At 57.2% G+C, this 27,676-nt stretch overlaps 3 protein-coding genes across 3 annotated transcripts in view; all 3 read right to left on the reverse strand.

The window, feature by feature from the left end:
• Positions 1-16,128, reverse strand: part of PFKFB4 (6-phosphofructo-2-kinase/fructose-2,6-biphosphatase 4) — a 33,624-nt gene extending 17,496 nt beyond the window's left edge. Inside the window, exons 1-8 of the mRNA XM_015587159.2 lie at positions 15,955-16,128; positions 11,063-11,179; positions 10,809-10,905; positions 5,693-5,759; positions 3,293-3,367; positions 2,857-2,913; positions 2,071-2,192; positions 3-211 (exon numbers count right to left, since the gene is read on the reverse strand). Of these exons, the coding sequence (XP_015442645.1) occupies positions 3-211; positions 2,071-2,192; positions 2,857-2,913; positions 3,293-3,367; positions 5,693-5,759; positions 10,809-10,905; positions 11,063-11,179; positions 15,955-16,051 (841 nt within the window). The 5' untranslated portion in view covers positions 16,052-16,128. The remainder of the gene's footprint in view (positions 1-2; positions 212-2,070; positions 2,193-2,856; positions 2,914-3,292; positions 3,368-5,692; positions 5,760-10,808; positions 10,906-11,062; positions 11,180-15,954) is intronic.
• A 4,907-nt stretch (positions 16,129-21,035) lies between these two features.
• Positions 21,036-21,374, reverse strand: UCN2 (urocortin 2). Its single transcript, XM_006909170.1, has one exon. The coding sequence runs from the start codon at positions 21,372-21,374 to the stop codon at positions 21,036-21,038; it is 339 nt and encodes a 112-aa protein (XP_006909232.1).
• A 1,103-nt stretch (positions 21,375-22,477) lies between these two features.
• Positions 22,478-27,676, reverse strand: part of COL7A1 (collagen type VII alpha 1 chain) — a 31,567-nt gene continuing 26,368 nt past the window's right edge. Inside the window, exons 103-118 of the mRNA XM_006909058.3 lie at positions 27,166-27,237; positions 26,872-26,907; positions 26,495-26,575; positions 26,199-26,252; positions 26,060-26,113; positions 25,924-25,986; positions 25,411-25,473; positions 25,190-25,306; positions 24,927-25,004; positions 24,776-24,829; positions 24,557-24,605; positions 23,940-23,972; positions 23,709-23,795; positions 23,459-23,548; positions 23,131-23,328; positions 22,478-22,791 (exon numbers count right to left, since the gene is read on the reverse strand). Of these exons, the coding sequence (XP_006909120.1) occupies positions 22,775-22,791; positions 23,131-23,328; positions 23,459-23,548; positions 23,709-23,795; positions 23,940-23,972; positions 24,557-24,605; positions 24,776-24,829; positions 24,927-25,004; positions 25,190-25,306; positions 25,411-25,473; positions 25,924-25,986; positions 26,060-26,113; positions 26,199-26,252; positions 26,495-26,575; positions 26,872-26,907; positions 27,166-27,237 (1,146 nt within the window). The 3' untranslated portion in view covers positions 22,478-22,774. The remainder of the gene's footprint in view (positions 22,792-23,130; positions 23,329-23,458; positions 23,549-23,708; positions 23,796-23,939; positions 23,973-24,556; positions 24,606-24,775; positions 24,830-24,926; positions 25,005-25,189; positions 25,307-25,410; positions 25,474-25,923; positions 25,987-26,059; positions 26,114-26,198; positions 26,253-26,494; positions 26,576-26,871; positions 26,908-27,165; positions 27,238-27,676) is intronic.

Here is a 27,676-nt window from a genome sequence, read left to right on the forward strand (position 1 = left end):
GCCCTCCGTGCCCCGGGGAGACAGTCCTGGGTCCCCTCCGATCCGGCCCTTGAGGTTGAGCTCACTCTCACCGTGCCGGCAGAGGTAGATGGAGCGGGGAGTGACATGGATGTTCATGAGGTAATAAACGATGCGACTCTGGATGTGGTCAGCGACGCGGTTCACCACATAGCTCTGTCCCACGTCCATGATCTTGATGTAGGACAGATCCCTTTTCAGACGGAAGGCAGAGAGAGGCCTGTGAGTGAACCCAGGGCCATCGAGGGCACAACCCGCCAGCCACAGGAACTGGCCGAAGAGCCTTGCTTGCATCTCTGCCCACCAGGCTCGACGTCGCAACGCACGGGACTGTCGGTCAGCTGCTGTGCACGTGATGGGCACGAGGGAGGAGCGACGTGACACAGGCGACAGACAGACGAACCCCGTGGGAGGTACTCAACACTTATCGTACTCCCAAAAGGCGACATCTAAAGCGAGGGGTCAGTCAGGTCACTCTGTGATGTCAGCCGCTGCTCCGTGTCCCCCAGGCCCCTCCCGTCTACCTCTGACCTCTCAACACACTATCTATAAGATGGACAAGAGCCATTTTTTCCGGGCAGGATTGAGCTGGGAGTAGCTGGCAAACGGTCCTCCCCTCCACCCCTTCCAGTCAGCTGCTTTTCCTTCCGCCAAGGAACTCTCCCCTAGAACCCGGCCTGGGGCATCAATGTGTGCCGAGCAGCCCTGCCCCACACTGGGCAGCGGGCGGGTGAGACAAGAAGCATGGGAGGATGGTGCTGGTGGCAGCAGCCGATAAACCCAGCTCAGCCACTGTCCCTGCTTTGGACCTGTGACACGTCGCAGCGTGCAGAGCACACTTATTTGCTTATGTTTGCAGAGGGAGTGGGGGCGGCGGGAGGCAAAGGTGTGGTTTCTCAAGCACTGTGCTTGGGTTCAGCCCAGAGCCCCACAGATGTTCTCATCTGAGTTCTCACTGTCTGGGCCATGGGACCTCAGTTTAGGTTTAGGGGTGTTACGCAGACACCACCGATAAAGACATCAGCAACGTTTACTGGCAAATCCGACAGGCGCTGGTCCAGATCAGCCCCTCTCCTACGGTTACACGACAGAATCATGACGAGAAATGCTGTGCCGGGGAGACCAAGGGAGACACCAAAAACCACAGAAAGGCCCAGGCGGCGAGTGCCGTGTAGTTCCAACCGGCTCGGGCTGGCTGCAGGGCCCGGCCGGGCTCACGGCCAGTCCAGAAGCCCAGACCCCGGAAACCACCCCTCCACCCGCTCCGTTTGTGCCGCTTGATTCCTGGGTGTTACATATTCTTATGTAATTATAAATGACCCAAGCACAAAGACATATCCCAGCCTTTTCACTCAATGCATGACATATACCTTCCCACATCTCTTTAGCATGGTTTATACTGACTGTGTAATACTTTACCAAGGGCTCACGCTGTTACTTAACCACTGCCCCCACTTATGTTAAGATAGGACTTGGCAAACTATGGCCAGTAAGTCAAATTCAGCCCACGGCCTGTCTAGGTAAACACGGTCCGCCCGGTTATCTACTTGTGGTCTAAGTTCCCTCTGCACTGCAATGGCAGAGCTGACTGTATGCCCCAAAGCCTAAAATATTTACTACCCGACCCTTTGGAGAACAAGTTTGCTGACGGCTGCTCTGAGAGCCCCAACTGAACGTCCCCTTGTGGGCTTAAAGAATCCTCCCCGCCCACCACTCATTGGCACCACTGTCCCCTTCTCAAAACAGACTGTGCTTTTAAAGAGCACGTCATGTTTGCAAATGCCTGTGGGAGGACCCCCTGTACGTAAATCAGGCTTGATCTTATGACGGAATAATAGAAAATTCTGACTCTCAGCACTCCAGATAAGGCAACAGCTCCTGCGAGTCACCTCAGGCCCATGACTTCTGCCCCAAGGAAAGAAACAAAGAAGGTCCAACCACCTCTGCCTGTTGGGGTGGCCCCTCGGCCACCACCATGGGAAGCCCCAAGATGGCAGCCAGGTGGGGCCCCCACCCCCACCAGAGCTGCAGGACACGGGCTCCCTCGCTCACCTGTCCAGGTCCTCATCCAGAGACTCGTACGAGTTCTCATAGCACTCGATGCGCTTCATGAAGTCCTCGGTGGCCTCGTCACTGTCGCGGTTGACATAGTCTGGGCTGCCCAGTTTCACTTGCTGCCGGAGCCATGCACAGAGCAAGGACGCGTCAAGGCTGGAGGCCAGGCAGGGCCAGAGACCAAGGAGAATGCTGGGCGGGGAGGGGGTGGCTGGGCGGGAGGCCAGGCCGAGGCTGGGGAGGGGGGCGACGGCCCAGGGGGCTGGTCCCTGGTCCAAGTTCCCACAGTGGTGCTAAGAGAGTGTTAATGGCACCCTGAGGTTGGAGTCCCTTGCCCTGTGGGACAGGGGGAGGTGAGGCCAGAGGGGAGAGGGACCTGGAGACCCTCCCCACCCAAACTATCTCCCCAAAATCAGATGTACACTCCTGGGATAAACAGGGGGTAGGGGAGAGGGGTCAAGATTCTTTCTCTTTCAAATATAAACACCACCCTCCCCCCCGCTCCCCTACCCAGGGGCTGAAGCTCCTCTCGCATTGTCCAGGGGATTCTGAGAGAAAAAAAAGCAGGAATGAGCCCCCAGCGACACAGCCCCACAGGAGAGGTTCTCAGGGGTGCAGGCTCACCTGACCCAGCATTCCACTGCCTCCCACGCCCCGCCCCAAGGTTCAGGAGACCGAATTAAGGTCAGCCCAGGCATCGGCCAAAGGGCTGGAGAGGGACCTCACTGTCCCATGCCACCTTCATTGTACTACTGTCCCAATAAGGTCAGATGTACCACTCACCACGATGTTAGCGGCTATGACCTCAGGATCCACGCAGATGGATTCAACGAAAAAGGTCTGCGGCGAGGACCGGGGTGGGCCGGAGGGAAGGGACCAGAGACACGTTCAGGGCTCTGGGCCTAGCTCCACGGAGCCCTGGTCCACTGAGGGCCAAGCTGAGCAGCCGGGGCCCCCAGGCCCTTCTTTTGGGGGTGGGGGCAGGGTCTAGAAGCACGGAACCAAAGCAGGTGCCGCCCTATCCAGGACTCTCCCGAGACCCTGGCCTCCCCAGAAAGAAGACTACAGGTGGAAAAGAAAAATGCAGCCCCTCTCATCCCAAGTCAACGTGGTGGCCCGCCTGTCCAATGCCCTGCCCGCATCAGAGGCCACGAAAGGGGCCCCACAGGGTCGAAACGTGCCACGACCCAGCCGAGGAGGGGAGCCAACCAGGTCTCACCTTGTAGCCGTTCTGTTCCCCAAAATGAAAGATGGTCCCTCTCCGTTCCCGGGTGGTATTCGTTGCATCAAAAACCTAGGACCAAACTGGAGTTAACTTGGCCTCTGGCCCTGGAGAAGGTAGGAGGCCACCGACCGCCACAGTACAAGGACAGGATTTCTCACCGAGACCAGCTGCTGCCCAGGCCACCCACCCGGCCAGTCTCCTTTAGACCTGCGAGGGCTTAGTTGTTCCTCCCCTTTCTTGGGGAGCACGCCCCAAGGAAGCCAAAGGAGTAGGTGCCTTGCTCCCAGCCCGGCGCCAAACCCTCGGCACTGAGGAATGCACTCAGCATTGCTCTCTATACAGCAGGCACTCAATCCATTTTTGATGAACAGGTCTTCCAGGGAAACCAGTTAAACCTGGAGCAGTGAACCCACGTTTACTTCCACTCCATCCTGAGACCCCAGAATGGGAACAGAAAGATAAAGAGAACAGGAGAAGACGGGAGAGAAACGGGAGATGTCAACAAAATGCGTAAGATAGATAGATACGTGGTGACTGACTCGGAAATGGAGGAAAACAAACAGGAGCCCTCGCCAACCAGAGCGCACCTGCTCATGCAGCACCAGCACGGTCAGGACCAGGGCCACAGGCATCTCTGACGAAAGGGACCAGGGTGTGGAGGAAATGGGAAGACTGGCCGCCGAGCAACCAAGAGCTGGTGGAGCCCCAGGCACCGTCCCCACCCCGTCCAGCCGGCTCTGTGTGCCTGGCGCTGGTGCAGGTGCCTTCGCGGGCAGCCTGCTCACCTGCAGGTCCCAGCAGCTTGCAGAGCACGTTTTCAAAAGGGCATTCAACCGGGATTCACTGGACGCTCTAGCAAAACTGCTAACACAAAACACGGAGACTAACACAGAATAAAAAGAACTTCAAGAAAATGGAGACGGGCATGAACAGAAGGAAACGTCAAAAAACAGATCATCATCTAAGGAGAGAGACAGAACGCTCGAGGAACCACGAACTAAGAGCAGAGTTCAAAAGGCTGGAATGTCAGAGAACAAAGTATTTAAGATGTAGAAATTAAAATGTGAGCACAGAAAAATTTTTTAAAATTCAATCAAATACTTGTAAGATACTGTTGAGAAAATCTCTCTGGAAGGCGGACAAAAAAGGCAGAGAGAGAAAATAAGGGGAAAAAAAGATAAAATTAGGGATCGACCCTAGCATGCAGCCACGAGGCGTTCTGGGAAAAGCAGCTGTGAAAAGGGGAGTGAAGGGAGGAATCGGTTGTCAGAAAGTGGCAGGTTTACACAAGTAATGGCGTCCGACAATTTCGCTGACTTGCTGGACAGAGATTCCTGATAGAAAGGGTTCCCGGCCCCAGAATGGTGCTGAAGAGACGACGTACCACAAGATACATCACCCTGAAGACCCCACGGGCCTCCCCTGAGGAGGGGCCGTGAGAAGCCCCCAGCTCCCTCCAAGAGACAAAACTTTCAGGAAGATCAGCAAATCAGAATGACACTCGACTTTTCCACAGGCATGCTAGAAGCCATAATACAAGGGAGCGATGTTGTGGAAATTCAAAGGGGAAAGTACTTCCCGCCTAGAATTCTATACCCAACCAGAGAATATAAAAATAAAAAGAGACATTTCTAGACATGCAAGATCTCATGAAATCTACTTCCCAAGTCCCTTTCTCAGGAAGCTATTAGAGGATGTGCTCCAATAAAAAGAGTCAGTAAACCACAGAAAAGGAAGACACCAGATCTAAAAGCAGGGCATTCAAGTCAGGAAGGAAGAGAAGGGAATTCCCAGGTGACAGCCGTGCCACAGACCTAGAGGGCTCTGATCCAGATGGAGCTAGGGCACAGGGCAGTCCAGGAGGCACGCCCCCCAAGAGGAAACAGGTAGGACAAAAGTTGCTCTGTTTGATTGCATAGGGGTGGGGCAGTGTCCTTTCCCACAGACATCCTTGCTCGGCCTTGCTTGTCCCAACCTTCCACCTGAGTTGAGGGCCTAACACACAGGTAGACTTTCCTTACCCAGGATTCAGCTGGTTCCTGGAACAGCCAATAATGTTGGGCAGGATTCTCTCTATACCAGGAGAAATCGCATTTGCTAAAGACTTTGGTAACTCGATCCCTCTAACCTCTAAGGTGGCCAAAAATGTGAGAATTCCAAGGGAAGTCCTGACAGGTCAAAGGCAACGACAAGGCCTGGAAGAAACTCCTAGCCTACATCCAGCCTCTGGCTTCCTCCTGCATAGCACCTGCGACTTCCTCCTGGGGCTGGCACCCAGGTGCCTCTGGGCCACACACCCCTTGCATTCCCCTCCAGAGGCCTGGTAAGCAAAGGGATAGATGTGTGTGGGCTCCCACATGTCACTCCCAGGTGTCACCAGGGTATCACACTCACCGCCACATGTCCCCCCTCCTCACTAAGGAAGCGCCGGACATCACGGAGGGCTGCCAGGGCACACTGCCTTCAGGGGAGAAAACACAGGGTCAGCCAGCATCCGACCCTGGCTGCAGGAGGGCAGCTGAGTCAGGGCCACGTCGTACCCCAGATAGGAGAGGGACAGCCCCTGGGGCCACTTCTTTCTTTTCAAGGTTTCTCTTTTCTTGAGATGATTTTCACCGTTTTGCTAACTCTGCTCCTTAAGAGTAGAAGGCTATGTGTCCCTGGCCACTGGGAATAATTTTGAAATATCACCTTTCTGAATTTTCCCATTTTGTCTTATGTACAAATCCAAGCGGCCATTTTGCCATATTCATGACTTCTAATTGTCATGCCTTTTCCCTGGTTATCATAATAAGCACTTTTAAAACCAGACATTGCCTTGTGTGTGTGTCAGGGCTGGTGGTGGGCAGAGGAGAGACACTATCACTGGCCCCCCAGGCAATATTAAGCTTAATATTCAATTTTCTTTCCTGGATGAGAAAATTCCCCAAACCATCCCTTCTGGAAGAGGGTGCTATATCTCTGCCTCTTGCACCCATGTCCAGAGACCCTCTGGGAGGCAAAATCCTCACCATGACTGACCACCGACTACACTGCATTCAAAACGTCTCTGCCTTTTCATTGGCTGCTAGAAAATGGATTGGCAAGTAGCAGGACCTTTCTACTATCATCCATTTCTCCTGTAAGGTCCAGAGATATAGAAATCACTTTGACTTTTTATCTACAGCCTTCACCTTTTCAATGTAGGAGTAAAGTTCGATCTCCCATGTTTGATCTTCAGATCTTGTGTGTGAACCCCCAGTGCATCAAAGGACGGTGCTGTGGGGACCGTCACCAGGTCAGCGTGCCCAAGGATGGGGTCATCGGGAAGTCGGTAGCAGAGCTGAGCTTAGATCACTGGAAGGAGCTCCTCTGCCTCCCTGTGACCCTTCGGTGCCCTAGTGGCTCCTTCGATGAAAACCTCAAAGTGCTTTCTTCTTTGGCCAAAAGACCTGAATTCTGAGTCCAGGAAACAGGCATTGCCAGAGCCATTTCCTGCCGCTCGCATTTAGAGTCCCATGTTCTGGGCTGAGATCACCTCTGGGGGCTGCTCTGACTGAGGCCCGAGCACCTGGGAGAGATCTCAGGGCCCCAGGGGAAATGCTAGGGGAAGAGCCTGGGAGCCAGTGTGTGCAGGGGTGCGGATGTGAATGGGTGCACACGTGCATGCATCCACATGCGGGTGTGTGTGTGTGTGTGTGTGTGTGTGTGTGTGTGTGTGCTGTGCCCACATATGTGTATGCAAGTCTGTGAGTATGCACGTGTTGAGTGTAACTGTGTATGCCACGAGTGTGTGTGTGGTACAACCAATGTATTCGGTCTTTGCCCCAGGTTCCTGGCACAGAACTCCTAAAACCCTTGGGATTTCTGGAGTGAGAGGAGTATCTTATTATTCATAAGGAGCCCCTTTCGCTCACACTGAGTTTATGCTAATGAGGTGACTCAGGATAGGGCTCCTGGATAGCCTCCTGGTGGGACTGGTCCAAAGACCAAGTGATTAAAAGGTTGGAACTTTCAGCCTTCCAGAAGGCGGGGTGGGCTGGAGATGCAGTGAGCTCTGTGGAGCTCTTGAACAAAGGGAGTTGGAGAGCTTCCGGGTTGGCGAACACAGGGAGATGCGGGGAGGATGACCTGGCCCTGCCCTGCCTGGGCATCACGTCCATTTGGCCGTTCCTGAGTTACATCCTTTATAATAAACCCGTGAACATAAATGATGTTCCCAAGCTCAGTGAGGCATTCCAGCAATTTTTTCCCCTTCTCTTTCTCAGCACACTTCATTGGTCTGGCCTTAGCCTCTCACCAGGACGATCCTAGACCCCTGAGGTGGCGGAAGACAACAGCCCAGTTTGACGAATGGTGACAGGGTTTAAGCCTTGAGCAGGCTAAAGGTAACATCATAATCTGAGTTCTGTTTCAGCTCTGAAGTCCTAAGCCTGGAAGCCTGGAGGACCCCTTGGCTACCGTCTGGGACTGGGAGCTGGGAGCTTACTTAAGAGTCGTCCTTGGAAGAAATGACTTATTATCCTTACGTCACCTCTGGCTAAACAGCTCCAAACATGACCCAGAACCCCTAACCAACGGCGTCTTGTGATTTTGCCTTATATGATCTGTAACCTACACACCATTGGCAAGTCTTGTCTTGTAGGTCCTGAGCCCTTCCGTCTCCTGATTGGCCAATTCTAATAAACAAATTCCTTTCTTTACTGCAAAACCCTGCTCGTGAGTATTTTGGCCAGAGCATGCAGGCAGACGAACTTAATTACTGGGCTTTGGTAACAGCTGTGGGAACCCTTGATTGACAGTAGATCAGTCAGAAGTACAGGTGGCTCCCCGCCCCAAGGACTTGCGACTGGTGCTTCAAGTAAAGGCAGTCTAGAGGGCTGAACCCTTACCCTGTGGGGACCGACGCTCACCTCAGGAAGGCAGTGTCAGAACGGAAGTGATTTGTTGGACATATTCAGTTGGTGCGAGAGAACTGGAGAATTAGTGGGTTTCAGTGTCCCCAAGCCCTCGCGTGGGGTGACTGTAAAAGCACAGGCATTTGAGTGAGCGCATGTGTGTGCACGGCTATGTGTGCATGCACCATGCGCATGAGTTTAGGGTTTGGGGTGTACATGCTCAAACATGTGCACACAGGATGTGCTCATGTGTGAACACCCATGTACACATGGGGTGTGTACACACACCCTCGTGTGGTATGTGCACATGTATGAGAGTGCTTGGCGTGCATTTAAGCATATACCCACGTGAGCACATAGGGTGAGCACAAGTGTGTATATGCCCATACATGTGCCAAGAGATGTGCAAGGGTGTGTATACTTGCCCTTGTGTGTGCTGTATGATCGCGAATGACTACATGTGCACGAGTCTGAGTATTTACATGTGTATGCGTCCACGTGTGTGTACACTCACATCTCACACATACAGTGTAACTGCGTGCACATGGGTATGTATGTGTGTGTGATCTCATGCATACCTATGGAAGGGGTGTGCATGGTATGAGACTGTTGCACAAGTATGAATGTGCCTGACGGTGTACACGTGTGACGGTGTACAGTCGTGCATACATGACTGACTTGCTTTTTACTAGAGCTTCCACTGTGCCTAGTACCAGGGACAGATCTCAATACCGTGCACCTCTAGGGACCTCGACAGCGTGTGAGTACACAGGCCGCTGGAAAATGCAGCCTTCTCTTCCCATTTTTAAAAAGTCCGACTCTTATTTTGCCAGTTCTCTGTGGGGCATTTTGGACTGGTGAATGGGAAATGGCCAGGTGGCCCAGTGGCCAGAACCAGGCTTTGAATACATGAGGGAAGGTTTCTAGCAACAGCCAGAAGATGTGCCTGCGGAGAGGCACACGTGAGCCGCCCCCAGTGTCTACTGCTGGGGCCTCTGCTCCAGCTGGATGACCCTGGACTGGCTTCCCAAACTCTGAGTCTGGGTTCCCCAATTTAAATTAATTCCAACACTACTACCTTCAATGAGCAGCATGACTGGTGGGCTCTGGGAATGCCAGCTTTCACGTTCTCCACACGAACGCGTTGGATTCAGACAGGCCTGGCTTCAAATTCAAACCCTGAGTGATTCCAGACGATACTGTCACTTTCTGACCTTAGCCTCAGCATCTGGGAGAGCGAGGCACCATCACCCACTACAGGGAAGATCAGACAAGCTAGTGAGTGCCCACAGCTTGAGGCTGTTGTAGAATCTGCATTTGACGTGACCTTTGACTTACTATTGGGTAATTCTGGAATGATGGATAGAAGAGTTTTTAGTGGTATATGGGCTTAGATTCAAGTCTGAGTCTCTCAGTCTCCTCATCTATACAATTGGGGGGAGGGTGACAATGGGCATCACACACGTAGCACACAGTAGGAGTTCCAATATCAGTCCCTTCCGTTTCGTCCGAGCTGACATCACCAGACAGCCCAGCCTTGAGTTTCACTCACGATTCAGCCATAGAGTCCTGAATGTCAGACTCTCTTTCCTTCTTGGTGAAGCAGCCTGGTCCAGCCCCACTGACCCAACAGCAAAGGCGAGCTGAAGAGCCAAGACCCACAGTGGGGCTCTCCTGCCACCTAGTGGCGAGATGGGGCGCTGGCCGCCTAGTGGCCTGACCCAGGCGGCTTCTGGCCTAGGGCTGTGCTTGACTTGGGGAAGTTACTAGAGCTGGGCCAACCTCTGATCAATGTCCTATCAGGATGGCTGGGCCCAGAGCAAGAGCAAGGAAGCTTCTTGATCCCTCAGATGATACCTGCCAAGAGGAGCCTAGCATAGCTCATCAGACTACCAGTTGGTGCTCAGTTTCTCCGGAGAAAGCACTCAGTTCGAAGTTCAAGCCGTGGGTGGGGTGGGGTGGGTATCATTTCCAAATTCTCATCTCACTGAAAGTTGTCACTCCATGAATAATAGCAGGAGTGTGAACTAGTGACCAGCACTTCAAAGCAAAGCTAAGGCCTACTCCACATATACCAAGAACATGCCAAGCACATGCTAACCATCCTTCAAATACACAGAAGGGGACTTATGCGGGGGCAAGGGAAGAAAGGCCCCAGTTCCAGGCCTGATCCTTCTGGCTTTGTGAGGTACCAGGAGGTGGTCCTACTCCCACTCTGCCGCATCCCTGGGGCCTGTACCCCTGACTGCTTGGGCTCCCCTCCCTGCCAGAGGCCATCCCCGTGGAGGGCTGGGCCTCTGCAGCCAGCCTGACCTGCCTTGGCTAAGCCTCAGACATCTCCCCGAAGCCCTGTCCTCCCTTCCCACAGGATATACTTATCAAGGGCTCATTAACACCAGGCAGGGCAGGGCCAGACACCAAAAGGCCACACACCATCTCATCTTGTCCCCAAACCCATCCCATCCCCAACCCTACACCTGAGAGGTCAAGAGAGCAGCCCCGTCACAGCCCAGTGTCACAGCCCTTTGGGACAGGGCGAGGCCGGGGCGCAGGAGCAGCTCAGTTATTGCCAGCGACTGGGCTCCAGGGGCCCAGGGCCTTCTCTGTAAACACACACACACATACACACTCACTTCCTGATTTTCAGGCCCTCTTCGTTGTCTGGAAGGAAAAACTCAAAAGATTTGTACGTCTTGACCATGTCCCGGCGATACTGGCCGACGTTGAATTCTGGGGGAAAGGAGAGGCTCAGCCTTCGCACAACAGCAACGTTCCCCGACTCCCGACCTCGACCCGCCCCGGGCCCTGCTGCAGCCTAGCTCTCCCTCTTCTCCCCCGGACCACCACAGCCCCTATGCCCCCTTGGAAAGCCGAGGCCAAGTCTCACCTCGCGTGGGCACACCAATCCAGTTCAGGTAGCGAGTCAACTTCTTAGAGATGTAGGTCTTGCCCCTGGCAGGCAAGCCCACCATGACGATGAGTGTCGGGCAGTTGGTCATGCAAACTGAAAGGCAAGGAGCGATGTTAGACAAGGGCCGGGACCCCTCCCGCTGTGCCCACCCCGACGTACGGGGTCCTCAGCCTCAGGACACGAGACTGGCATCAGAGGCACTTTCCGGGCCTCCTCATATCAGACAGCTTCCTGAGCGTACCCAGACGCTGGTCTCAAGCCACTGCTGGCATGTCCTCATTCCCCAGACCTGTCTGGGCTCTAGCAGACACAGAGGGATCTTGCCAGCCCTTATCCTGATGCACACTTAGCATGCCCCTGGCTAGACACTGCTGGGGAGTTCGTGTGGCAGGCAGGGCAGAGCCAAAACCCAGCGGGGGATTCCACTCCCTGCCTGTCACCCAAGAGTCTAATAGTCTCTCAGCATTCGTGCTCACACAGCACCACTGTCTTCCCTCCCGGGGGGGCAGCGGTGGGGAGGGGCGGTGGGTGCAGGGCATTTCTCTTCATCGTACAAGACCCAGCTCAAAAACTGCTTCTTCCATGAGTCCCTCCTCCAAGGCACCTCCATGCTCACCTGGTGCCCTGTCTCCCCAATCTCGGTCATCTCAATGATGAGTCTGCCCCCATGACTCATCTCTTGGAGCGAAAGCAGCCCTGCAGTGTCTGAGCCATTCGGGGTCCTGGGGTCTGGCACAAGAGTTGGTGCTCAAAGATTATGGGCAGAAGCAGGGAGAGAGGCATCTCCAAACCCACGAAGAGTTGCGACCAGAGACCCAGGCCCATGCCCACAAGGGCAGTCCCCTGATACCCCACCACCGCTATCCCATGTGCCACTAGGTCAGTGTGCCAACCAGAGAAGCTGCCGAGGCTGGAGGCGAGGAAGCTCTGGACACAACCCTCCCAGACCCCGGCCCGCTAGGACAGACACCAAGGCAGCAGAACTGTCAGCCTCATGGGACCCAGCTCAGCTTTCAATGTGGCCTCACCTCAGCAGCCTCAGGAAGCTTCCCTTTCATCATCTTCAGGGCCTGGGCCAGGTGAACCCACCGTACACAGATAGACAGACAGAGGTGGAGACCTGTCAGTGCCCCACCTTTGCCCACGTGGCTCTGCAAGTGCCTTCACCTGGAAGCACTCCTTAGACAGACTGCCAGGCCGAACTGCTCAGGCTGTCTCCTTAAGGAGCACAGCAGCCCCAGGGCCAGCCCTGCTCAGGGGTCAGGAGTCAGAGAGGCCTGAGTTCCCATCTTGACTCTGACACTTACTGGCGACTCTGTGTCTCGGTGTCCTCACCTGTGAAATGGGACGACAGTCCCTCAGTAAGGTCTAGTGCTATCTCTATGTAAAAGCCTGAGCGCTTTGGGAAAGCTGTGCCCTCTGCCCAGCCCTGGCAGCATGCCCAGCTAAGAGCACAGGTGCAGCTCAGCACCGACTGCTCTTGGGACTTGGGGCACAGAGGCACTTGTCTGTCTCTAGGCAGGCCCTACGGAGAAGTAAAGGGCCCTGCTTGCCAGTGGGGGCTCCACTGCTCCCGTGCACGACCTTTGGACATATATAACACCGTAAACCCCAGGGGAGGGAAGGAGGGATCTCACGAAATAGACTGACTGTGAGCAAGAGTGAGGAAACTTGTAGAAAAACCTCGGCATTGACTAAGGCGAGAGGAAAACAAGTTAGGCAAGTCCCTGAATCCTGAAGGCCAGTAAGCCGCGCTGTTTGCACAATTCCTGGCCACTGGCTGGGGCTCTCAAGCAGCTGCAGGACAGTGCATCACTGCTAACTGGGAGGGGGGGACCTGCATCCCTCTTGCTCCTTACGATGCGGCTGCCCCTTCCGATTACCCCCCTGATGGCCTCTTCCGCAACTTCAGGACTGGGGTCCTGCACGTCCTCTGCACACCTTCTATCTTCCCAGAGACTCCCTGGCCTCCTCCCACATTTGCTGACACCATTCCCCTTCCCCGTGCACAGCCATGGTGAGCAGGCAGGGCAACAATTCTGGGCTGGGTGCAAAGCAAGAGTAATAAGTTACCTATTGTCTCTGTTCCTCAAGATAAACTGCCAAGGAAATGACTCAAAAGAAAAATCAAAGTACAAGTATATTCACAACAGCTATGCTTCCAGCAGTAAAACACTGGGAAGGTCCCGGCAATGTGAAATTGCAAACTAAGGCCGGCCCCCATGGAGGGCACACACACGACTGCGCCAAAACACAGAGCCTGGACCAGGGGAGCTGGGGTATGCAGCCAGAACTGCAGCTCTGGGCCCTCAATGGCCCCGACACTGAGAAACGGGACAGCAGGACACACTGTTTAGCACCCTGGGTATATGCGGAAGGAAATCTGAAGACATGTCAACTCAACTTCCCTCGCCAGTTCCTTTTCCTGTACATTTGCTCAAGGCACCAAGAGGCCGGACACAAGCCTGATGCCGAACAGTGACCATTTTCTCACAGTGTTACCACAGAGACAGCCACAAGTCCCCGAGGTGGCTTCCAGAACCGATTCCTGAACTGTGTCTGTTCCCACTTCCTTGGGCCAGGCTGGGAAGGAAGAGTTCTTTCAAATAAGGCAACCTGCTATCTTGTTCAGAGGGGACAGAAAGTCATCTCTCCCATGTTCTGTGCACATACCAGTCACAGGAAGGGTTTTGACACCTTTTGGCTAAAAAAGCCATCAGATAAATATTGTCTTTTCTGCCACTCTCCAAGTCCTCTCTCCGTCCCCTGCCTCACCTGCCCGCTGAGCTCCTCCAGGTCTGAACTGAGGGGTCGATGATGAAGAAGGTAACAGCTTCCGAACCTCGCGTGTGGCTCTGAATTTTATCAAAAGGAGGAAGAATTGCTAGTGGAGAGTGGACGTGACAGGCGCATGGGACAGCCCTCAGTCCACCTGCCTCTGGTGCCCGGAGGAGCGAGGGCTAGACCCCAGACACAAGCCTCCGCACGCACAGACCAGCCATGGGCCCCGCGTCTTCGTCTCTACAAAGCACTGTGATCAAGTCAACTTCTACCCACCACCCACCAACGGGTCCTCACCTGTCCTCATGGTCCTCCAACCTAGTCATAAGCCCGCCCTGCAGAAGACAAGACGCTGCACAAATGTAGGCTCTGGGAACTCCAGGTGCTGCACCAGCAGGTTCCGCCTCAGTCACTGCTTACTTACTCCCTGCTGTGAACTCTGACCCTAGCCTGGGCCCAAACCCTCCCATCTTTGGCCTCTTGGCTGCCACCTCCTCTCCGCCCCGAGACACTGCGATGGCACGAGACCCCTCTGCTCATGCCAGCGCCATATTTTAATTGCAGACTTGGAGAGTCTGAAGTAGCCAGAAGCAGAGAAAGAGTGGCGGAGAGGAAACCACAAAAGGCTCGGCCACCCCTTATCGAGCCCCTACTCAGTAAGAGGCTCACAGCAGCTTCATGGAGCAGGACGATGACCGTCGTGAGGAACCTGAGGCCCAGAGGGTCAGCCGCTTGCCCAAGATCACACAGTTAAGCCATGATGTGGCTTGAGAGTCCCCGCCTCCAAAGCCCAGGTTCTCGCTCCTTCCCCTTTATGTAGTAACAGCAGCCGCTCCCAACAGGAAGGGGCCTCGGCCTCCACACCTCCAGGAAAGTCTGGAAGGAGGGCTGGTTAGGGTGTGGGCATAGCCCTCAAGACTCAGAGCACACTGCCTGTAAAGCCATGGCCCCAGGACCAAAAGCATGATCACAGCCTTGGTCCCTCACCAGCACCTACGTTATAGTAAGAGCCATGACCTACCAGAATGTCTGGTCAAAGCCATGGCCGCCCTCTACCGGTTCCCACAGTGAGGCAGGACTCGCATCATGGTCAAAGCCAAGGACCCCAGGCTGGCCTCAAAGACGGCACTGTCCCTTCCTTTATCATGCCCAAGCAGTCGGGAGTGCAGGGAGACCCCTCACACACAGCCCAGTCTTGTGACCTCCACCTCCATATCTGTACCGAGAGGTGGACGAGATGTTCTCTGAGGTCCTTGCCAACTCACAAATTCATCACAATGTTTCAGTTACTCCTAAAACAAATGTTTATTTTTCTTGGTAATAAAAAGGTTCCAGACTCATTGAAGGACAAGCGGAAAGTCTGGGTAGTGGATTAAACACCCAGGACCCCAGGAAAGGTGAGCCCCCGAATTTCAGCATGTCTCCTAGATGTGTCCCCCTTGGATTTGAGCATTTACCCATGACCCCACGAGAATGCTGTGTGCCCTGGACACACAGACAGGCCGATATGGCACCATGTTCTCCCTGTCTCTATCCTGCTCACATCTACACTTCCCTGAAATTCCTCCTAAAACTCTGTTTTTGGGCATGGAGATGGGGGATCAAGGCCAAGAAGTGCCCTTCCTCCCTCTGGAGGACTAGCCCACTCTTAGGCCTTTGAAAGTTCTGGGCTCAGAAAGGCCAATTCTTCTAGGGTCAACACACTCAGACCCGGTTCAACCACCCGGCCCACGCTCTCTGGCCTGCAAAGAGGGCAGGACAGAGCCTCCGAGCGCTACCCAGGCCTGAGGCGGGGAGGGCACTGTGGAATGCAGATGGGCCTGGGTCACTCCCCGAGGTGATGGCGGCCAGACCTAGCCCCACCGAGCTGAGACATCATCACATACCTGTCCCCGCCCCCTGCTCTGCCACACCTGTCGCCGGACCCCACCTGTTCCTGCTCCCCTCCCACCAGCCAAGACAGCCTCACCTGTTCCTGGTTCCCCACCGGCTCCCGGCCCCCTCTCCCCGCGAGACCACTGCCCAGGCCTCCCTATCCACCCATCCCCGTGCTCCGCCCTCCCCTCTCCCTGCGGACCCTGCCTCACCGCCGCGCTGGCAGGCGTGCAGGGCGGGCCGCCCATTGCTATACGGCATCCAGATCTTCTTTAGGGGGTTCTGGGTCAATTCCCGTGGGGACGCCATCCCGGACTCGTGAGGAGTCGGGCTGCGACGCTTCTAGCCCCTGGTAGCTGGGCCAACTCCGGCCACTCGAGGCCCCGCCTATAGGCCCCGCCCCTCCTCAAGCCGCGATGACGAGTGTTCAACGCCTCGCAGGCCCCGCCCCGGAACGAGTAGGCTCCACCCCCACTGGAGGGCCTGGCCTCCGACGACGCATGCCCAACTCGCGGACCAGCCGGGATCTGGCCAAGCGGGCCGCCCTTCGTGCGGGCATCCACGACGCGCATGCCCAACTCCCAGCAGATGCAAGTCCTGGATGGTGCAGGCCCCGCCCCGCGTGAACCAGCCCAGCACACTCTACTCGACCGTGCTGATTTGCATAGGCATCTCCCAAGGCCTCTCCGTGGGCGCCGCCACCTTGTCCTCAGGGCACCCGAGGTTCTGCTCCCTGCTACGAGGGACCTCAGGGCCCCCAGGAGGGAGGTGTGTGCATACACTGGCTCTCATCACTAGCATGAGGTCTCGGCTGCAACCCCTCTGTGCCTGCGGAACTTGCGCCCGACTCTCTCATCTGCTCTGAGTCCTGGGACTCTCCCCCGCCCATTGGAGCGACCTGCTCAACTACGCTGAAAGCTCCTTTATCTCACAGACAAGGCGAATCTCAAAATTGATCGTGTTTCTCTCTTTGCCTTAGCTGCTGGAAGCTCAGACCAAAACCCAGCCCTCCTAACCAAGCTCCCTGGGGATTCGCTAGGCCCTGGCAGCATCTTACTCCTAACAGGACTCATTTTTACCAATTAAATTTTAAATCGTAAGTTTCACTTTTTTTAGTCAGCCTATCTCAGGAAAATGGAATATGGAAGTCATCAATCTTACAAGATTAAATGTGTCATTGTCTGTCTAAAGCACAGTAATGTTATCGTTCATTATATTATTTCTCTCCTGTCTCTAAAAAATGCAATCGAGGCAAAGGGCAAGGGAGAGATCTGGGAGTTCAAAACCCCTGGGTCACTCTCCTCTCTGACTCCTCAGCTCAGTCTCTTTAAGCTTTGGATTCTCTCTGCCCCCGGGGCCCTACCGACACTGTTGGAATTTATCACACTGCCCTCTAGCGATGTCCTCCACCACACCCCTTGGGAAGATCACTGCAACCTCAAGTTCTCTCTGCCCAAAGCGTGCCCAGCCAGGAGCCAGGTGCTAGGGCCATGGAGAACAAGGCTCAATCCAGTACACTACAGGTGCAGCACTTCTGCCCTCCTTGCCATACCCCTGTCTTGGGTTAGTCCCCAAATCACCCCCATCCCTTCAGAGCCTGGCAAGGATATTTAAGATAACTGACACAGATGGCTTGCCCGCTTCACAGGAAGTGAAGATTCAGGAGGTCTGCATGCTGGAAACCCACCTAGACTCTCCTTGAAACCAGCTCTAGTTGCCTCCCCTGGGAATGCTCTGCCTCAGACAGATTCAGCCACTTCCTCCTTCACCCTCCCTCTGCAGTGTCCACCCCCACCTCCCTCTACCTCATGCCCAGCAGCTCTGAGCACACCCATGGGTGGCTCCTGATGAGCAGGGTGCCCCTTGTGACCACCCTCCTGCTTCCTACTCCTCTAAAGCCACTCATTCTGTTCCTGACACAACCAGCCCTCCTGTCCATCTCCTATCCACTGCCAAGGTCATCTTTGGGCCACTCTGGCCTCAGAGACCATGTTACCACATGCCACACCCTTTCCAACCACCAGCACTGATTGCAAAGGCTTCCACCTCTAATGTCCGCAGACACTCAGCACCCCAGCTGCCCACACCCCTCCCCAGCCCCCTTGTGATGTTAGTCAAAGGCTTGGGGTAGAGGGTAGCCAGGGCTAGACAGGAAGCCAGGGCCACGTCTGGGAAGCCATACCCAGTCCGTCTGAGCCTGGCTTCCCAGGAAAGGCAGTGGCTCTCCACCTCCCACTCTTCCCCTAATCTAAGCCTGGGCTGACCCAGACATACCCGCCCAAGTCCCTATATCCAGTGGGAGGCCATAGGTCGACAGTTGGCGGAGCCTGGGGCCCCTTCCCAAGGCCAGGGTGCACATCTGCTCTGAGGTTATTCCCCATCTCCCCTCCCATGACCCCATTTCTCAGGAAACCGAGGAAGGGAAGTGGGGCCCAGGGTCACAGAGCCAGCCCACAGCGCAGGATGAACTCAGCGCCACTTCCGGCCTTTCCAACCTCCCGCACCTTGCACTATCGCCCACTCCCACCTCCACACCTGTGCACTTACTTGTCCCCTCCATGGAGATGGTCTCCTGGCTTTCTGCTCCCTCCATATCAGTAGATACTCAATAGAAAAACTGGCCCTCATGGCTTTTCCCTCCTTGGGGCCATCCCAAAGTGAACCAGCTAGCCTAGCCCGGGGGTGGGAAGGGTGCCAGGATGTCAGTGTGCACTCGTGTGTGAACACATCCTGCTCAGTCTCTCCCCACCGTGAACCCGCCTAGCCTGGCCCTGGTTGCCTCCCGTGGTGCCCTCTGCACTGACCACTGGACATCCCACCAGTTTCCCAGGCTACAAGCTCTGAGGTGCCTGGAGTCCTCAATTCTCAATGCTCAAATTCTTCCATCCAGTCCTGGCCAGTCCACCAAGCCACCCTTTGCAGCATAAAGACCCAGGGACATCAGTAAATCCCACACAAACCCACACACCAGTGCACGAAAACATGACTGTGAACACAGCTTCAGGCGCACACACACTAACGAGCTCTGCACTCAGGCCCACACAGACACAGGCTGCAGTGGGCCGGCCGCTCTCGCTGCCTCCCTTCCCCTTTACTCCCCTCCTCTCTCTGCCGCCACTGAGAGCTTCAGGGAGTTCCCAGGAGTTCCAGCTTCCTCTGGTCATTTCTGGCCAACGATCGTCCAGTGTGTCTCTGGACCCAGAGCTCACAGAGGGTGTGAGGTTCCCCCTTGGGGGCACGGAGCCATGTGACCATGATCTGCACTTGCTGATTCCGGCCTGGCACAGGACACACAGTAGGTGCTAAAAGTGATTCAAGACCATCCCGGGACCACAGAATGGTCTCAAAGAGGTTCATGATCAGTACAGAGAACACAATAAGTGCTCAGGAAGGACACAAGGCTCGCAGTAGGTATCCTAGAAATGCTGGTTTAAGGATTAAAGCCACATCATATGAAAACCTTCCCAAATGAGCCTCTGGGCCTCCTCAAACCGGTGTGATCCCTGAGGAGGGACCTGGACAAACGTGACCCCTTGGAGGCCAGCAAAGGGCCTAGTGGGAGGGCCTCGGGCAGCTCCAGCTGGTTGTCCCTCCCCCTGGGCTGGAGGAAGAAGCTATTTATAGTTCCCCCTTGGCCCAGCCCCCTTTCCCCTGCAGGCGACAATGTTCCCCCTCTTCCAGACCACTGACAGATTGATGCCCTTCAGAGCACCCCTATATCTACAGAGATCCCCAATACCCTCATAGCCCTTCCAGCGTCACCCCCACTGTGCCCAAGTCATTCCCCAATCCCCCCCGCCCTTTCCATGCTGCTCCGTTCCTACCCTGCCTGCTGCTCCTTGACCCAGAGGCCATCAGGGAGCTGCCTTCTTCCGTGCCTCTGTCCATTCTGCAACCCAACTGGCCTGGGCTACTGCCCCCTACGGTGTGAAGTTGGGCAACTCCGCCCTCTGGCTCTGGAGGGAGAAGCTTGCCCATGGCCCCGCCTCTCCAGCCCTGCCCTGGGCCCGCCCCCCAGGGCTGCCTTCGACCATGAGATAACATCAGTGCCCCCAGCCCAGGCGGCCTCATTCGTATCATTATTGCCTCTCTCTAGCCAGCGCTGTCCATGCTGTCCAGTGTCTGCCCTTGTCTCCAGCTGGGGTTTACACCGCCCAGCGCGGCAGCCGCATCCTCAGGCGAGCCTGTGCACACTGTCCGGGAGAGGTCTGTGAAATGAGGAGTGGGGAGTGGGAAGAGGGGCAGCAGCCAGCTGTGACTCAGCCTCCACGTGTCACTGTCCGGGTGCACACGACAGTGCGACTTTCTCATCACTACGTTTATTGAGTTCTTCCTGCACGCCAGAACCTTCACATACACTTGTCCATCAATGCTCACGGGAAGCTTGGTGGCATCGCTCTGCTTCACAGATGAGGAAACAGGCCCCGAAAAGTGAGCACATTCGTTCAGGACAATTTGAAGAGGGAGGGGCAGAGTTTGGCTGGAGCCGGGGCAGCCTGCGCCTCCCCACCCCTGAGCCATGTGTGTCCAAGGGCCGAGGCTGGGTGTGCAGGTGTGTAGGTAGGACGGTGCCTGGCTGTGTGTTGTGCATGCTTCACGCAGGTTTGGGAGACAAGCACCTGTTCCTCCCAGCCCCCTCGCATGTCTTCACCTTGCTCACACATACTCATAGCTGTCAGATACCAGAGGTGAAGCCACACATGCACACACACCCCCACACAGGCAAGGCTGCCACAGCCACAGACCTCCCACTAAGGCCATTCGTGCCTGGAGACGTCGAAGCCCCATCCATCTGGGATGGTTGCTGCCTCAGGGAGCACAAAACATGCAGGCAGCACTTCCCTGACCTACGGGGCAGGGCAGACCTGTCGGACTGGTCTTAGGTGGACTGGTCTCAGGTGCAGCGATAGGCTCCTGTATTGAGGTTCCTGTGAGTGACCATATGTGGTGATGTCCAGATGCTGTGACCGTGGGGCACCCACACAGAACAAGCTTCCACATGGTAGCGACCTGCCACGGTAGAGTCCAAGCTGTTCAGACACATCATAAGTCCGTGAGACTCCCAAGCATGGCAAGACTCCACTTGGCAGCCACCCGGCATGGCAACGTCCAGGCATCCAGACACACTGTGACTCGGTGAGGCACTCAGATGTGATATGACACCACATGGCAGTGACTCCATATGGCAGTGTCCACATGCCCCGTGCCCAGAAGTAGTATCAACCAGCTCTGCCTCTGCCCTCCAGGTGGCCCCATCCAGGTGGGCCCATCACTGTGACCCCCTCCCTCAAGTTCAGCGGCGGCCGACATGGGCCAGGATGTGAGCGTTGGCGGCAGCCTGCTCCCTCGCAGCTCTGGCCCGGGCCTGCTCCAGTAGGATCTGCAGGAGGCCAAGGGGGACATCCAGCGAGAGGGTGATGCGTGGGCCAGGGCGGGGGCCAGGGCTGGGGTGGCTCCAAGCAGCAGAGGGGCCTGTGGTGCTGGCTGAGGGGCTCTCCGAGAGCACAGGGCAGGGGGTGGCCTCAGGAAAGTTCTGAGGGAGGAGCTGGAAGGCCGGGCTAGGGGTCGCTGGGGCAAGTGGGACCCTGCCCAGCATCAGCGCCATCAGCATCATCAGAGTGCACCTGGTCATCGTGTGGTCAGGCTGCGAGGAGAAAACGGGCTCAGGGCAGGGCTGGGGACAGCTGTGGCTCAGGGACGGAGACACGTGGGGAACGCAGAGCGACGGAGAGGGAGACCGAGTGACCGAGAGAAGGAGACTGAGGGGTAGAGATGAGAGAGGCCAGGCCAAGGACAGGGAGAAGTAAAGACGGAGATGAAGGGACCAGGAGAGACCACAAGGAGACGGAAAATCCAGCCTGACAGAAGGGGCCGGAGAGACAGAAAGGGTGACAAAGAGAATGCGTGAGACAGAGAGAAAGAGACAGAAATCCAGAAGCAGAGAGCGTGTAAATATCTATCTTTATACACAGGGGGAGAGAGAGCAGAGTGCGAGGGAGAGGAGAGAGGGAGGAGGAGGAGGAAATGGAGATGAACGAGGGACAGAGGCCGAGCAAACGAAGCCAGCCCGGGAGAGAGGGCGGCAGAAAGCCGCCCCGAGGCAGACGGCGGCGATGGAAATGAGACAGAGAAACACGGGGACAAACGGGAGCCCGAGGTCCGGGCGAGAGTCCTTGCGGAAGGGCAGAATCCAGGTCCCTGAGGAGAGGAGAGGCAGAAACCCCAGAGCCCCTCGGGTCCAGAGACCTCCACTCGCCCAGAGCCCAGATCCAGTCAAGCCCCAAGACCCTGCCCGTCCCACCCTGACCCTAGTCCTACCAGAAGCGGCAGCCTCCTCTGGGGTAAGTCAGGGCCACTGTGACTGCCCCGGGCTGGGGCCGGGCAGCACTGCGCTGTGACCTCACCTTCTGCCCCCTTCGGGGCCCTTTATCCCCCTCGGCCCCCAGGAGTGGGAGCTGGGGCATGTCTCCTGGCAGGAGGCAGCCCCCCACCTATGATTCATCCCCTCCTGGGGGGCAGTGAGGACATAACCTCAGCCCCCACCCTCTCTACTCCTTTCTGGAACAAGTTTGGGACGAAAGGTCACGGGGCAGTGACCAGGGCTGGACAGAGGGATTCTGCACCCAAGCAGGATAGTACTGACGTCCCAGAGAAAAACCTACCTCCCAACACCCCCATCTCCCCGAATAGTCACAACAGGGGCTTTTTAAAACAGCAGCTTTAATGCCCCCCACAAATCAGCACCATGTCATCACAGGCTTGGGTCAAGGGGCAGGTCAGACGTAGTCACGTCCACTCACTACCCACAGCCACCCCCACACTGAGTCATCTGCCAGGGAGGCAGGAGCCACAATGGGGGTTTGTCCACAGTGGGGAAGGCTGGACCCACGGGACCAAGTCACTGAAATAACGGACAGACTCATGCACGCTCACGTGCACACAAGCCTCTAGCACCAAGGAAAGGGACAGCAGGGTCCGGCCGAGACACCAGCTCCTCCAGGGGTCACTGAACTTCAGCTCGTCATCTGGGCCTCAGCTCTGGAGAGCACCTGGGGGGCAGGTTGGGAGCTGTCTTGAGCCACCTGACCTCACCCAACTCGCAGGCCGCAGAGCAGCCCCGGGCGAAGGATCCACACGGATGGGAGCTGGGGGCCACAGGAGCAGGAGCCCCGACTTCAGAGAGGGCGTCCTCAGCAGGTCTTTCAAGGAGGGGGCACGGGGGGACCCTACTGGGGACCCCACATCTGGGCTCTCTATTCGGCTCTTTGGTCTGGAGAGTCTTTCCGAGGCTCCCCAGTCTGAGGGGACTTCTCGGGACCCTGACCTGGGACCTGATCTGGGGAGGCTCAGGGCCCAGGCCCCTGCTGGGTTGGCGAGTGGGCCCATACCTGTCCCCTGGCTCTGGACCGCCCGGGGTGGGCAGCGGCGCTCGCAAGCCTCTCGGGTCCCAAAACGGTTGGCATTCCCTCCACAGCCACCGTAGACAAAGGGGTGGCAGGCCTCCGTGCTGCCCGCCACAGCCCGATGGTACCAGCGCAGGGTGTAGGCAGTACAGGAGCCCTCGTCCAATGGAAGCGAGCAGGGATCTGGGGCCAATGAGGGGTCAGGAGGTCAGGAAAGGCGGGTGGCGCAGTCAGAGTGACTGGGGTCAGTGAGAGGGAAGCAGGAACCAGCCTCCCCTTCCCGAATCCCTCTGCGCCCAGCCGCCATTCTCACCGTCACCACCCCAAGGAGCCTCAGGGTCCTGGTAGTCCTCCACAGAATACTCAGAGTATTCATACTCGTCATCCTCGGGGGGCACCTGGCCTGCATGCAGGGCAGGATGTGCCATGACAGGGCAGGGCAGGCAGCACTGGCCTCCCACGCGTGTGCACAAGAGTGTCCACGCATGTGCCCTGCATGCATGAGCACCCTGCCCACGTCTGTGCTCCACCCGCACATGCCCCGTGGGTCCAGCTGTCCTCACCTTCCTCGTCGGCATGAGAGACCCGGAGAACAGGCACGGGGCGGCGCTGGGGGCCAGTGGTGTCTGCAGCATAACTAGGGAGGGGTCCTGGAGCAAGGAGCAGAGGTACAGGGCCTCGGCGGTCACCGTGGCGGCCACCCCAGCCCAGCCCTGCGGAGACCAGGTGATGGGCACAGCAGGGCCTGGGGCGAGGGCAGTTCCAGGAACAGGAAATACCAGAAAACTACTCACGTGATCCAGATGCGATAAACTGGCCCTGGCAAGCTGGAGCGGGTAGAGGGGCCAGGGAGAGAGGCAATGACAGAGAGAGCAAGAGACAAAGATGGAAAGAGGCAGGAGAGGGAGGGAGGGAGAGAGACAGAGACATAGAGAGAGGGAGAGAGAAAGAAAGGCAGCGGAGAAACACAAGAGAGACGTTGGGAACAGGTCAGCAAAGGGCGAGGGAGAGACAGAGATGGTCAGAGACGGGCAGACGCAGACAGAGATGGGAGGAGACAGCGTCACTCTGGTGCCCATCAAGGCTGTCAGAGATCCCTTGGCCCCATGTCAGGCCCGGAGGGGCTAGCTCTGCCCTCACCTACCCCGCCCCCCCAATATGTGGCCATCCTGGGCATCCAGGACACTACACGTCCACCCACATCTGCCTGTGTGTCTCCGCTGGGGAAGTCCTGCCACCATGTCTGTCCTGAAGCACAGGCACCTTCTGTGTGTCCACCCATCTCCGCCCATCTCCTTGACTGCTTGTCTTCCCAGTAAGTAAGTTCTGGGGACCCTGCCTGCCCCCGTGCAGGGGTGCCGGGGCGGAGTGGGGATGGAACCCCAAAGACCCTCGGTGGGGCACCACTCACCGCAGTGCTGGCTCATCTCCTGACGCACGAAGCCCCGAATGTCGTCCTCCTGGGAGCACCAGAGCACAGAGATCACGGAGCACCCACGGATCCCGGGGAGCACAAAGGGCACGGGATGCAGGGATCACGGAGGCAGCATCGAGTCAGGGGCCCAGGGCCCAGGGGGTCGTGGCGTGGGGTGCAGGAGGAAGGGCCCGGCCCACCCCGGCCCACACTCACTGTCAGCGCAGCTTCCCCCTTCTCGCCACGGGGGCCAGCAGGTCCTGGCCGCCCCTACGTGCAACGGGTGGGACCAGGCTGTGACCTCTGATCTCAGGGACACCAGAGGTCAACCCCATCTCTGACCCCAAGCCCAGCATTTCCCGCTCACCTGCTCCCCTCTGTCTCCGGGGACCCCAGGGGCACCGGGGGCGCCCACCACGCTCTCTCCAGCGGGACCGCGCTCACCCTGTCAGACACAAGGACCAGTGAGCAGGGTCGGAAGTAGTGGGAGTCGGAAGTAAGGCAAGTTTGGGGTTTTAGACTCAAGGTTGGGGCAGGGATATTGGGAGATGGGTTACAGGGTCAGCGGTCAGTAAGGTTGGAAAGGTCAGGGAGGTTCAGAGGTCAGGAGTCAGAGTCAGGGCCCCTCACCTTCTGGCCCTGGAGTCCTTCGGATCCTTTAGGGCCAACACTGCCTGGCGGCCCGGGGAGACCACTAGAGCCATCGTTGCCCTTGGGACCAGGGGGACCCCCAATTCCAGGGGCTCCCTGGGGAGAAAAAGGTCAGGGTCGGTGATCAGAGCTCTCAAAGGTGGACCCGCTTCCAGAGAGCACAGTCTCCTCAGTTCACGATGCCCTTGGCCTTAACTTACTCGCTCTCCTTTCTCGCCCTGGTCACCCTTGGGTCCTGACTGCCCATCAAAGCCTCGGTCTCCCTGGGAACAGAAAGAGGTGTAAGAGACACTCTGCCTTGGCCTCCCTCAGCTCTATCGCCATGCGCCCCCTGCCCAATGGCCACGCCTTCCGTACCCCAGGCACCTATGACCCCCCACCGGCCACGATCCCCCTGACCCCAACCACGCTGTAACACCCCCTGCCCTGACTCCACCCGTTTCTCCCACACTGACATGCCAGCCTCGTCCACTGCCTCCCACCTGCCGTAACCCCTAAGACCTGATGCACACGTCCTCCTGCTCCACCTCTCATCCCTCCATCCTCAATCCCACTGTGACCCCCACCCAGCCTAAAGCCCCAAGACCAGCTCTACCCCAATCCCCAGTGTCCCGACCTTCACAGCTCTCTTCACCTGAAACACCCACGACCCTACCATGACCTCGTTCGCTCATCCTGACCCCCCTGATGTCCACTGTCGAGAGACTCTGTACCTTGGGACCGATCAGGCCCTCCTTGCCAGGGGCCCCCGACTGGCCTGGCACACCGGGCTCCCCCTGGAGAAGAGAAGGCATGAGCTAGGCTCTGGCCCACCCGTCCTCTCCCCACTCTGGGTGTGCCCACACTCACCATCTCTCCCTTGCGTCCTGCCAGCCCAGGGCGGCCTAGGGGGCCGGCTTCCCCCTACAGGTGTCAGGTGGAGGGGTCATCCTTAGGCCTCAGGCCCCGCAGCCCCCAACACCCCCGGCATCCCCCCTCACCTCTGTACCTTATCTCCCTTCTCTCCATCGAGGCCGCAGGCTCCCTTAACTCCCCGTTCGCCCTGAGAGAAAAACATAGGAGGAAAAGTGACCTCTGGATACCCCATCCTATAACCCCCTGACCCTGAAACCACTCTCCAAACTGGCCTCAGACACTCCAACCTCCCACCTTCCAACCTCTGACCTAACACCTCACAGTCGGCCCTGGGTACCCCACCCTCTGACCTCAGACAGCTGACCTTTAACCCCAGATGCCTCACCCTCCATCCCACCTCCTGACCAGGAAACCCAGTCCCCTTCCCACCTTGAGGCCCCGGGGACCCATGAAGCCAATATCTCCTTTGTCTCCTCGGACACCAGGGGCTCCGTCCTTTCCTGGGGATCCCTGGGGTAGAGGGGACAATGCGAGGTCAGGGGAGATCAGATCAAAGGGAATCGGTCTGGATGTAGCAGATGGGAACACGGTGGGGGTGGGAGCCACCACTGGAGGGCAGGGTTTTCCGTGGGGACAAGGGTCACCATGGGCGAGGGTGATCACATGGGTAGAACTGCCATAGGGGCACTCCGAAGGTGGCAGCCCCTGGGCAACACGAGGACACCACGAAGGTACCGGATCAGCGTAAGGTGAAAGAAAGGTCACCGCGTGGGGCTGGGGGCCCTGTGGGATCAGGGGCATCTTACCGGGTCTCCAGGAATCCCTGCAACACCAGGCTCTCCCTGTGGGAAACACAGATGGGGCAGGACAGCCCTGCAGCATGACCGTCCCCGAGTGACTGTCCCTTATGCCGGCCTATCTACTGCACGTGTAGCCACTCGCTGACTCTGGGCCAGGGCGCAGGCCGCACACAGATCCCGTGTGAACACACACGTGGCTAACAGCAAGGGAGGCGAGAAACTCTCCAACGCTCAGAGGACACCCATGGGACACGTGTGTGTGACGTGTAACTCTGGGTCTGTGCCTGAGGCAGGGCTTACCCTGGGTCCTGTGAGTCCACGTGCTCCCAGCAACCCAGCGGAGCCCTTGTCACCAGGCTCCCCCTTGGTGCCCTGTGGGAAGGACCAGCAGAGAAAAACGATCAGGACCAGGCCAGGCTGGAGGTTTGGAGAATGGCTGGACCCTGCCAGCTGGGGCAGAGCTCATGAGTCACCCCGGGGGCCCCACCCCTTCCAGCCCCTGCCACAGCAAGCTGGAACTGGGAGCCGTGGCCCATGGGGTGGCTCATTCCTCACCCTACGCCCCCCAGATTTCTGCCCCTTCCTCTTACCACTGGGTCCCTGAACCTACCTGGAGTGCCCCTAATGCCCAAGGAACCCCCTTGCTGTTCCCAGGGCGCCTCTCACAGAGCTGCCACCCACAGAGCTCCCGCGTGACCTAGCATCCAGGCCCTTGAGCCCTCCCCAGAGCTCCACAGAGTTGCTCTATAGAACCCCTCCCTGCGAATCCCAGAAACACTCCCTCCCATCCCCCCTCCTACTACTCACAGCC

Source organism: Pteropus alecto, unplaced genomic scaffold, assembly GCF_000325575.1.
Source record: "Pteropus alecto unplaced genomic scaffold, ASM32557v1 scaffold53, whole genome shotgun sequence".
Classification (NCBI taxonomy): domain Eukaryota; kingdom Metazoa; phylum Chordata; class Mammalia; order Chiroptera; family Pteropodidae; genus Pteropus; species Pteropus alecto.

Coding starts and splice junctions, on each gene's coding strand:
- UCN2 (XM_006909170.1), bottom strand. CDS start 21,374: ATGACCAGGTGCACTCTGATGATGCTGATGGCGCTGATGCTGGGCAGG.